At 48.3% G+C, this 12,090-nt stretch overlaps 1 protein-coding gene across 4 annotated transcripts in view; it reads right to left on the reverse strand.

The window, feature by feature from the left end:
* Positions 1 to 9,817: 9,817 nt before the first annotated feature.
* WDTC1 (WD and tetratricopeptide repeats 1) overlaps positions 9,818 to 12,090 on the reverse strand; it is a 70,278-nt gene continuing 68,005 nt past the window's right edge. For all 4 annotated transcript variants that reach the window (XM_047725976.1, XM_047725977.1, XM_047725975.1 and 1 more), the window contains one exon: positions 9,818 to 11,829. In XM_047725976.1, the coding sequence (XP_047581932.1) occupies positions 11,632 to 11,829 (198 nt within the window). In that variant the 3' untranslated portion in view covers positions 9,818 to 11,631. The remainder of the gene's footprint in view (positions 11,830 to 12,090) is intronic.

Below are 12,090 nucleotides of genomic sequence, written 5' to 3' on the forward strand. Positions count from 1 at the left end.
ATTTTGTTTATTTATTTATTTATTTGACAGACAGAGATCACAAGTAGGCAGAGAGGCAGGCAGAGAGAGAGGGAGGAAAGCAGGCTCCCTGCTGAGTAGAGAGCCTGATGTGGGCCTTGATCCCAGGACCCTGGGATCATGACCTGAGCTGAAGGCAGAGGCCTTAACCCACTGAGCCACCCAGGCACCCAAGCACTTAATATTTTAATGCATTTTGGGGGGTATGTCTGTTACGAAATCTAAGTTCCTTGACTTCAGTAGCTATCGTATAGCTCCTAGTACAGAGCGGATGCCCACTAGATGTTTCTTGATTTAATGATTGAACGGATGTTTTATAAAGGCCTTACAGGTATCACAACTGAAAACGATTCTGAGTAGGTTTGTGCCTCTCCTGTGACCCATGTGTAGTGCGTTATCTTTGCAGAGCAACACCAGCATCTAGCACAGTTTGGCATAGATTAGGTGTGCAGTGTATGTTTGTTGAATGAATAAATTACTTCTTGACTCATCACGATACCTAATCTCTTCCAGATCACAGGCTCTGAGGAAGGTCTTTGCCTTAGATATTCCTCCATCATCACTGTCAATCCGTAATTCTAGCACAGGGCTGGTGGGTGCCCTTTAGTCATTTATTTTATATATATTGATGAATAAACAACCAAAGTTAAGTCTTTCTTAGGGTCTGCCACAATTTGGTAGTACTAACACAAGGACCACCTTTACTCTGCCAGCCTTCAGCGGCTTCTCACTGTACTTAGGATAAAACATAAATATCTCACCATAGCTTACAAGGCCCTTTGTCTTGCCTTTTTTCTTGCTTGTTCACTACACTACCGGCCACCACCGGCCTTTTTTTTTTTTTTTAAAGATTTTATTTATTTATTTGACAGAGATCACAAGCAGGCAGAGAGGCAGGCAGAGAGAGAGGAGGAAGCAGGCTCCCTGCTGAGCAGAGAGCCTGATGCAGGGCTCGATCCCAGGACCCTGAGATCATGACCTGAGCCGAAGGCAGCGGCTTAACCCACTGAGCCACCCAGGCGCCCCCACCACCGGCCTTTTTATCAGTTCCTCTCATGTGCCGCACTCTTTCATGTCCCCAGGGACTTGGCTTACATTCCTCTGCTAACTGTTCCTCACCCCCTTAAAGTGGCTAACTTCTATTTATCCTTCAAGTCTCAGATTAAATGTGGCTTTCTCCAAGAGCCCTTCCCAATCAAAATCAGAAAGCCCGTTAATCTCCCTTGAGACATCCTCTTCCTTTCCTTCATAGCACATTTGTAGCTCTGAATTCTTGGATTCCCCCACTAGGCTGGAAACTCCTTGAGAGCAGAGACTATCCTTGTCTTGTTTACTTCTGCAAACCTAGTGCCTAGTAGTGTCGAGTATATATCATCTACTTAATATTTGCAAAAACGAATGAATGGCATACACTTAAAAGCTGGGTATCATATGTTGGGTACACACAGTCCGAGGGCAGGAACCTAGCTTATCACCTGCTACCTCTTGGTGTCCCAAGCTTTTTAAAGGGGCCCATGGGTGTTGGGGGGCACAGTGCTCAGGAGTAGTGTCTGATCAGAGATCCTTAGCTCCTTGGCCTAGGCAGCTACAGAAGCAGAGGCATGAAGATGGCCAGGTTCCTGGAGAAAGAAGCCAGCTCCTCTGACTTCTCTGGGCCTCTCCCCCAACCTTCTCCCCCTGCCACCCCTTAGCCTGTCCACATAGCCCCCTCTCATATGCACACATCACCTGGGTTTTCTCACCCAATGTAAAAGCCTCCCTAGCCTGTGCCTTGCCTGCTCTGCTGCTGCCACCTCTATCACCCACAGACAGATGGGAAATCTCCATCAAAGACTAACACTTCCTTCCAGGCTCAGAGGATCACAGCAGGGTCCTGGAAGAAGCTCCTCTGACAGCTCAGGAAAGGATTGATAGGACTCATCGCTACCCCTCCCCTCAGCACACACACCGACCTAAAATAGGAATGACCATCTGGATCCACTTACAGGGCTGGCTGGGGGAGGGAAGGATAGGAGAGCCGGAACTGTCAAACTGGGAAATCTTCGAGGGCAAGATGCTGCTTGTTTGAAGGGTGAACTCAGGGCACGTTCTCTTGGTGGGAGTCTGGGCACCCCCTCCATTGGCCCCATCTCTGAGTCCCCAAGGCTCACACACTATCTCCCTTGGACTGTTTCACTCCTCATCCTGGCATTCAAGGCCCCCATGGTCTGGCTCTAAACCCCAGCCTACTTTACAAGCCTCATCTCTCACTGTGTCCCTTGGGATTTGCTGGGAGTTAACCTCGCTGGGCTGTTTGCCCTTCAGAAAATGATTCCTGCACTTCATACCTCATGTCTTTGCTCACACTGTTCCTTCAGTGGAATGCCCTTCCCCTAGTCTCCTATACTACTTTCAAGGTTTCTGGCAAATGTTCCCTCTTTGCTCCCAGAGCACGAAGGCTGTGTTTCTACCTATTGAATATTCATGTGTACTTGCATTAGCATTAGCTGTTTACATGTCTGTCTCCCCTGAGGGGCTGTGAACTCCTTGAGAAGGGGTCTGAATGGATCTATTGGTCCCTGTAGCCAAGCACAGCACCCGGAAGATAGGAACTGCTCAGGGAATGTCATCGTTGCTATTTGTTGATCATAGATGGTCTCCTTAAGGGCTCTGGGGAAGAATCACCTCAATCAATAAACCCGGGCAGCAGGGCTGAGCCAGGGGCGGTCACTGCAGCAGGCTGGAGTTGCTGCTGAGCATCATGCAGTGTGTCTGGAGTGTGGAAGGGCAGAGTCCTCTCTTCAGCCTTTTGTTTCTACTTCAACCTTTCTGTTTCTACTCCGCTCATTAGCTTCTCTGGCTCCTGGAGATTGGGATTCTCCCCATTAAGCCCTGAACTATATTCCAGGATGGCTCCAAACCTTTCCATGGTAGGGAGAGGACCATCTGAGAACAGACACTCTGACCCTTTGGACATTAGAGTTTACAAAATGACTTCATTCTCTGTTCGGTTTTATAGATGGGCAAACTTGCCCAAGATTATTGAAAGCACAGCTAGGACCAGAAGCTAAGTCTCCTACTCCCGGTGGGCAGTAAAGCAAGACAGTTAAATATGTGAATTCTGGAGTCAGCCAACAAACCCAGTGTTTCCACCTAAGCCCTGTCAGTGGTTGTCCTTTGGAAAGTAACGAGCCTGTTGTGATTAGTTTCCGTGTATCTAAAATGGGAAACGATAATTCACATCTTAGAGAGTTCTTGTAAGATTTATGTGACCGGCTAGACCTGAACAGTTCCTGGCCCCAAATACACAATGTTAGCTCCTGTAGCAGGGAAAACCACACATCACAACTATAGAACTCTTACTTAAAAAGCACTTTGTTGCACATAATCTCACTGTGATTTGGGGCCTTTTACAATGTAGTGAAATAACCAGAGCAGGTATCAAAATACCCATTTTATTGATAGGGAATATGAGCCCAGAAAGGTTCAGGAGCTTTTCTGAGATCTAAGTACCTATTAGACAGAGTTGGGGTTTTGAGCCTCCTTGACCCTGGCTCTCTCTGCTGGTGAACCGTCTTAGGTCTACTGAAGAATGATAAGGCTGAGACCAGCCTGAGATTCTGTAAATCACAAAACAGGTGCAAACTATAGCCTCATTAGGACCAGGCTAGTTTATATATATAAGAAATGAGAGCAGGAAGCAGAACAAGATAGAACAATAGAGTACCGCATGCCTGCCATCATGTCCATCAGAATGCTTTCCTCCCACACCACCCTTGCCAGACACAGAGCCTAGCAAATGGTGGGGAACTCCATGGCAGAATGTACAAGGGAGGACTCCTGATTCCCAGGGAAATTCAATTTACAGGGACCATGCACAATCCACATTTCTAGCCACATCTTCCAGATAATGTGGAGGTTCCAGGAGGTCAGGGATTATTCTGCTGTGTGCACTTTTATTAAGCCAGGGCTTGGTACAGAGGAAGAGCTCAAAAAGTGTCACAACATTTAAATAATAAAATGATTTTTAAACACTTGGACTAGGAATCATAGATTAGGGATCCAGTCCTGGTTTTGTTTCTGAGGTCCTTGCACAGCCCTTCCCTTTTTCCTGCCCCTCTTTGGAACTCCTTGTCTCTCTTCCAAAAATGTGGAGTTTAGGGCTAGATCAGTGATCCTCAGCTCTGGCCATACTTAGAATGAATCTGGGATGCTTAAAAATAATGGTTGGATGCCTGGGTCTTACCTCAGATTAATTAAAACAATCTCTGCGATGGGACAGTTTTAGTTCCTAAAGTATACTGGGTGAGGGGCGCCTGGGTGGCTCAGTTCGACCCTTGATTTTGGCTCAGGTCATGATCTCAGGGTCATGAGATCAAGCCCCATGGTGGGCCCCATAATGAGCACGAATGGAGGCTGCTTCAGACTCTCTTCTTACCTCCCTTTCTGTGGCTCTCCCACCTTCTTGAAAGAAGAAATGAATGAATGAATGAATGAATGAATGAATGAATGAATGAATCCTGGGTGATTCTGATAGCATAGCCAGAGTGGAGAACCTCTGAGCTAGATGGTCTCTCATTGCCCTTTACGTTCTGCAGCACATTTCAGCATGTGCTGAAGCACAGAGACAGCGGAGCAGGCCTCTAGGGCCACACCTACCCACCACAAACACAGGTGGCCCAATTCTTTTTTTTAGTAGGCTCCCTGCCCAGTGTGGAGCCCAGCATGGCGGCAGGGGCTTGAACTCATGACCCTACGGTCAAGACTCAGATGCTCGCCAACTGAGCCACCCTGGTTCACCGCAGCGGGGGCAATTCTAATGTCTGTTTTGCTTGCCAGGGTTGGCTCAGTCAGTAGAGCCTGCAACTCTTGATCTTGAGGTTGTGAGTTCTAGCCCCGCATTGGCTGGGTGTAGAGATTTCTCGGGGTGCCTGGGTGGCTCAGAGGGCTAAGGCTCTGCCTTTGGCTCAGGTCATGATCCCAGGGTCCTGGGATCAAGCCCCGCATCGGGCTCTCTGCTCAGCAGGGAGCCTGCTTCCTCCTCTCTCTCTGCCTGCCTCTCTGCCTACTTGTGATCTCTGTCAAATAAATAAAATCTTAAAAAAAAAAAAATCTAGGGCGCCTGGGTGGCTGAGTCAGTTAAGTGTCTGCCTTCAGCTCAGGTAGTGATCCCAGGGTCCTGGGAGTGAGTCCCCCATCAGTCTCCCTACTCAGTGGGGAGCCTGCTTCTCCCTCTCCCTCTGCTGTTCTGCCTGCTTGTGCTCTCTCGCTCTATCAAATAAATAAATAAAATCTTTAAAAAATGTATTTTAAAAAATTGTTTTGCCATGTATTCACTGGGTGGGCTTATCTGATCCCACCTCTCTCTCTCGTTTTTATCAAAGTTTTTTTTTTTTAATATTTTTTTTAATTGTCAGAGAAAGAGCGAGAGTGAGCACAAGCAGGGGGTACAACAGGCAGAGGGAGAAGCAGACTCCTGGCTGAGCAAGAAGCCCAATATGGGACTTGATCCCAGGACCCTAGGATCATGACCTGAGCTGAAGGCAGATGCTTTTTTTTTTTTTTTTTTTTTTAAGATTTTATTTATTTATTTGACAGAGAGAGATCACAAGTAGAGAGGCAGGCAGAGAGAGAGGAAGGGAAGCAGGCTCCCTGCTGAGCAGAGAGAACCGGATGTGGGGCTCGATCCCAGGACCTTGAGACCATGACCCGAGCCGAAGGCAGATGCTTAACCAACTGAGCCACCCAGGCGTCCCTGACCCTGCCTCTCTTATCAGTAAGGCTGGTGAGAGTTTTGGGTGAGTCACACAAGCAGAAAACATACTAAAAATGGAGTACCATGCAACCTTTCTTACTCTAGTTTTTGCCTTTTCCACAATGTCATATAGTTGGAATCCTACAGCGTGGCTTTCAGGCTGGCTTTTTTCGTCAAGCAATATGCATTTAGGTTTCCCCCATATTTTTGTGGCTTGATAGCTCATTTCTTCTTATCACCCTTTGCAGGACTTCCTGGTTGCTTCAAGTTTGGGGAATTACGAAGCTGCAACAAACATCTGTATACAGGCTTTTGCACGGATCTAAGTTTTCAACTCATTTGGGTAAATACTAAGAAGAACGATTGCTGGATCTTACAGTAAGACTATATTCAGCTTTGGAAGAAACTGCCAAACTGTCTTTTCAAGTGGCTGTACCATTTCTGCATTCTCACCAGCAGTGAGAATTCCTGGTGCTCCACATCTCTGTCAGTGTTTGGTAATGTCAGTTTTTGAAATCCAGCCATCCTAATAGGTATGTAATAGGTATGTAATGAGATTTCACTGTTGGTTGAATTTGCAATACCCTAATAACATAATGCTGAGCATCCTTTTGTATGCTCATTAGTTCCCTGTATATCCTTTTTGGGTCAAGTATCTATTCAGATCTTTTGTCCATTTTTAAATTGGGTTGTCTGTATTCATACTGTTGAATAGAGTTCTTTGTAGATCTTTGGGTATGTTGGGGTATAGGCCCTTTATCTGACATGTTTCACAAATATTTTCTCAGTCCTTGGTCTTTTTCATTCTTGTAATAATGACTTCATGGAGAAGATTTTAATGAAACCTGATTTATCAATTCGCTCATGGACTGTGCTTTTGATGTTGTTTCTAAAAACTCATCACCAAATCCAAGGTGACCCAGATTTTCTCCTATTTATCTTCTAGACTAGAAGTCTCTTTTACATTTGGGTCTATGATCCCTTTTGCGTTAACATTTGTGAATGGTGTACGGTGGTTTTTTTTTTTTTTATTTTTTAAAAGATTTAAAAAATTTATTTATTTGACAGACAGAGATCGTAAGTAGGCAGAGAGAGAGAGGGAAGCAGGCTCCCTGCTGAGCAGAGAGCCTGACGTGGAGCTCGATCCTAGAACCCTGGGATCACGACCCGAGCTGAAGGCAGAGGCCTTAATCTACTGAGCCACCCAGGCGCCCCTGGTGTACAGTGTTTAAATCCAGCACCACTTATTGAAAAGACTGTCCTTTTTTCCATTGAACTGACTTTGCTCCTTTGGCAAAGATCAGCTGACTGTATTTATGTGGATCTACTTTTGGGTTCTCCACTCATTCCATGGATCTGTTTGTCTAGTCCTTTGCCAGTACCACACTGTCTTTACTATTATAGCTTTATGATAAATATTAAAGTTGGGTAATGCCAATCCTCCTTTGTTTTTCTTTGACTTCATTATTGTTGTTGGCTATTCTGGGTCTTTTGCCTCTCTATAAACTTTAGAATCTATTTGCCAATGTTCTCAAAACTAGTTGCTGGGATGTTGATTAGGATTTCACTGAAGCTATAGATGAAGTTGGGAAGAAATGACATCTTAATAATATTGAGCCTTTCCATACATGAGCATGGGTTATTTCTTCATTTATTTTGATTTTCCTTAATTTCTTTCATCAGCATTTTATAGTTTTCCTCATATAGATCTTGTACATATTTTGTCAGATTCATTCCTAAGGGGTGTGTGTGTGAACAGCTGGGGCACAGGGGATTTTTTTTTTTTTTTAAGATTTTATTTATTTATTTGGCAGACAGAGATCACAAGTAGGCAGAGAGGCAGGCAGAGAGACAGAGAGAGAGGAGGAAGCAGGCTTCCCGCTGAGCAGAGAGCCTGATGCAGGGTTCGATCCCAGGACCCTGGGATCATGACCTGAGCTGAAGGCAGAGGCTTTAACCCACTGAGCCATCCAGGTGCCCTGCTCAGGGGATTTTTAGGGCAGAAACTATTCTGGATGACAGTGTAATGATGGATACATGACATTATGCATTTGTCAAAACCCACAGAACTATAAAGAAAGTGACCTTATGGGCTTTAGTTAATAATGATGTATTAGTATTGGTTCATTAATTGTAGTAAATGCACTACAGTAATGCAAGATGTTAATAATAGGGGAAACTGAGCCAGGGAGAGAGGGGGATATATGGGAGTCTGTAGTATCCGCGCAACCGAATCTAAGCCTTAAAGTGCTCTGAAAGACAAAGTCTACTTACAAAAAGGATGGGGGGAGTATCAATTCCAAATGAAAGGGAGCCCTGGTGAATGAAGTCTTCCAGTGGCTCCTTCTTGCTTACACGGTCCAGCTTACAGCCCCTCATCAAGCACGGGGAGCCCTCTGCAGCTGGACTGCCCCTTCAGCCCATGAGCCACTCCTCCCTGAACAGTGCAGCTGAACTGAATCACTCGGGCTCCGGGAGGGAACCTGTGACTTTACACTAGTCTCTTGACCTGGGACACTGCCCCTCCCTTGCCTGGTCTGCAAATGTCTTGAGGAAGTTTCTAAAGACTTCATCCTGAGGGTGCCTGGGTGGCTCAGTGGGTTAAGCCTCTGCCTTCAGCTCAGGTCATGATCTCAGGGTCCAGGGATTGAGCCCCGCATCGGGCTCTCTGCTCAGTGGGGAGCCTGCTTCTCCCTCTCTCTCTGCCTACTTGTGATCTCTCTCTCTGTCAAAAGAATAAAGACTTCATCTTGGACACAAAGAAGTGACACTGGTCCAAAACACCTGCTTCATAACACCACCTACTGTGCTTCTGTTTCTGTCAGGATCTCCTTCCTGTCTCCTGAATTAAACCGAGAATACCCTAGCATACCCTGCTGCCTTCCCATCACGCTGTTCTTTCCAAATGTACAAACAGAAGAATGACAAAATTTCAGTAGTGAAGCTGTTGTTCCCACAGTACTGAATCACAGCCCTGAAACTGTGCATCAACAACCTTGGCAGGCCCCAACAAGTTCATAGAGCGCATGGTAGGGGATTTTAAATTTGGGAGACACTCAACATCTGTTGGCTATGGAGAGATCTACTAGTTCAAGGTAGATCACAGTTTCATCATTAGGTTGTGATACATTCCTTTGGTTAGATCATCTTTGAGAAGCTGGGTTTTTGGTGGTCGCTCTCGTAAAAAGCAACTCAAAGTCAGTGTGGAATAGGTAGTAGTGTCCAATGGGATTAGAAAGTTTGAGAGGCTTTATAGTGCCCAAAAAGCACACAGATCCCATTAGTTATTGTATTTAAGAATGAAATAAAAATACTGTTTCTTCTAGTTTATAAGTACTTTTTTTAAAAAAAGTGACTTGGTACCACATAGTTCTTATGTAATTTGAGTATAATTACTTGATAAATAGTATATGTGCTGCCGAAGCGAGCACAATTACTTGATAAATAGAACTCTTGGGCATTTCTTTTGGTTTAGAGGCTCCATGAGAAAATTACTGAGCCACTAAAGCTGGGTGAGTGCTATGAGCTGAGAAAGTCTGGGAACCTCTGGTCTAAGATACCCTCTAATCCAGGGCGCATCACATTGTGAAATCCGTTTAGTGGGTTATGGCCAGCCTTTTTTTACCTTAGTAAAACAGAATGGTCACTAGAATACACTGCATGTAGCAACGGTAAATATTATTGTGTAAAGCTTATGTTCATTATATACACACAAATAAGCATGGGTATCTTGGATCACAATGTAAAATGTGTATTTCTTGTTTGGGTTGATTTTAGAAGTTTGAAAAGCCACTAAGACTTCAACCTCCTTGTTTTAGAGATGAGAAAACAGCTTGGAGAGTGAAAGCTGATTACTGCAATTCACAGCCACCAGGGCCAGGCGCTGCTGCACTCAGCCTCGCTGTGCTGGGAGGCCACTGCTCACAGGGATCCTCCAAGGCAGGCCTCATTCTACCCAGCAGAGGTGTGGTTACTCAAAGTCACATAGCTACAGAGGTGAGGATCAGGTACCCTCACTTTGGTTCCAAGACCCATTTGCACCCCACAAATGCCAGCAGCCACACCTAGAACAAAATGGTTTTAATCAATTGCGTCACCCTCACTCTCCTGGGAGCGGAGCAACAAAAAGGCTCGGCTCCTGCCCCCAGAGGACAGTAAGGCTTATGTGTCTCTCCACACTGCAGGGCCCAGGCTGGGCAGGCGCGGGGGGGGGGGGGGGGGGGGGGGGGGGGGAGACAGATGGGGGACACAGGACGGGCGGGCAGGAGGCAGAGAGGAAATGGCAGGTGGCTCGAACACAGGAAAGCAAAAGGGGCCCCTGCTGGTCCTTGGGCCCCAGGGCCCAGCCCCAGTACTCCTGCTTTCCCCTCCCTGGCTCGAGAAAGGTCATGGAGAAGAGACAGGGGAGCAAGTCCCAGCAGCAGGAAAAGCAGCAGCAGCTGTTTCCTTCACCAATAAATATACTTCATTACCAAGCTAGAAGAGAGGGGTGGGAGAGGGACTGGGTGGGGAGGAGGGGGGAGAAGCTGCCACCTGTGTTGCTGGGATTAAAGCAATGACGAGATGGTGCCAGACCCCCCACCACTATCCTCACCCCCCCTGTCTTCTTAAAACTGTGAAAAAGCTTTTAACATGGCCCTCCTGTCTCCAGGGCTGCTCGGAAGCCTGACTGAGAGGAGGCACCTGGCAGAGACCAGGCGGAGGGAGGGAAGGACGGAGGGAGGGAAGAAGGGAGGCTGCTGCTCCCCAGAGGCTGCAGCTGGAGGGCTGGAGCCAAGTAAGCACTGAGGGGAGAAGGAGGGAGAAGGGGAGGAAGGCTGAGCAACTGTCAGGAGCAGCTCCCAGCTGAGAGCCAAGGGGGCAGAGAGCGGCTTGGTGAGTGGTGGGGTGACTGCTGTCCAGTGTTAAGCTTGGGGCTGCTGAGGAGGGAGGGGGCCAAGTTAGGGATTTTCCCATCTGAGTGGCTCAGGAGACCCACCCCCCTCCCCCCAGAGCAGCAGGGGGACAGAGAAAAGCCATCACTTCTTTGGTCTTTGTGGCGGCTCAGCATGTGGGGTGGGAGGAAGGGCAGAAAGGGCCCTTAGCAGGGAGTGCCACCTCAGCAGAGTGGGCCTGGCTGGGAGCTCTGGCAGAAAGGTCACAGTGAGGCCAAGGAGCCCCCAGAAAGGGGAGTGGGAGTGGTCATAGTGCAGTGCAGAAGGCTATGGCGTGGTGCCCCACCCTCTGCCAGGGCCCTTGGGAAAGGCTAAGCCCCCGGAGGTGGCCAGTGAGCGCAGGCGCAGGGTCTGGAGCCAGCACTGGGAGAAGGGCGAGGACACTCTCCTGCCCAGGCAGGGGCCTGGCCTTGCCTACTGTAGGACTCCCACCTTCCTTCGGCTTCCACCCTGACATGGTGGCTCTGGAGGGAGGGTGGGACCCCATCCTTTTTCAGAACCTTCCCTGAAGCCACAGAAGAGCTAGCCTTGCCTGTAGGAGCAAGAGTGGCAACAGGTCAAGGCTAGCCCTTACGGACTGGAATTCCACTCCCCTTCCTGCCGCCAACTGAAGTGTAGGGCAGTCCTTGAAGACAGCTTTGGCCCTTGCCTCCCAACCTGAGGTGGGCTAGAGCCCTCCAGGGATATGGGAGGTGGGTGGTGTCTAGAGGGGCTTCCCCTCCTGCTCTTCTGCTCAGAGCTGAGGCCAGTCAAGGGGCAATCTGCCCCAAAGTCTGAAAGCCAGCGAGTTGTAGCAACCCCCCACCCCCAATGCCAAACTAACAACAAAACAGGGAAATGAAAAAAATGGGGGGAGGGGGGAAGACAAACCAGAACCCCCTGACCTCCTGCCCATGGTGGAGGGTCCAGCCAGTAGCAGGGGCCGGGGACCAGAGCTTGGAGGGTCTAGCTGGGCCGGCACTGAACCTGGCCCTCGGAGCTGTCCTCGTCATCAGAGGCCCCCGCACCCCCACTGCTCAGGCCTGTGATCCGGTAGCCCATGTTGAGCAGCATCACCTCCAGTGGGTCGGCGTTCATGCGCCGCTGGTTGGCCTGGGAAGCACCCTCCATGTCCTCCACAACCCGGCCTGTGAGGTCTTCGCTCTGTGGGGAAGGCACACATAGCACCGGGAGAGAGGTGTGTGGGGGAGGTTGGCAAGCGTGCGCACGCGCACATGCGCACACACACGTACACACACACACATACAGATGGGGCGGTATACGTAGAGGTGGCTGGACACACCAAGAGATGTACGTGGGGCTGTACGTATAATCCTAGGTAGATGCGGATGCCAGGGAACCCACATATGGGGATACGTACAGGACACGTGCTCACCAGGATACAGATATGAGGGAGACACGCCA

This window comes from Lutra lutra, chromosome 4, assembly GCF_902655055.1.
Source record: "Lutra lutra chromosome 4, mLutLut1.2, whole genome shotgun sequence".
NCBI lineage: Eukaryota > Metazoa > Chordata > Mammalia > Carnivora > Mustelidae > Lutra > Lutra lutra.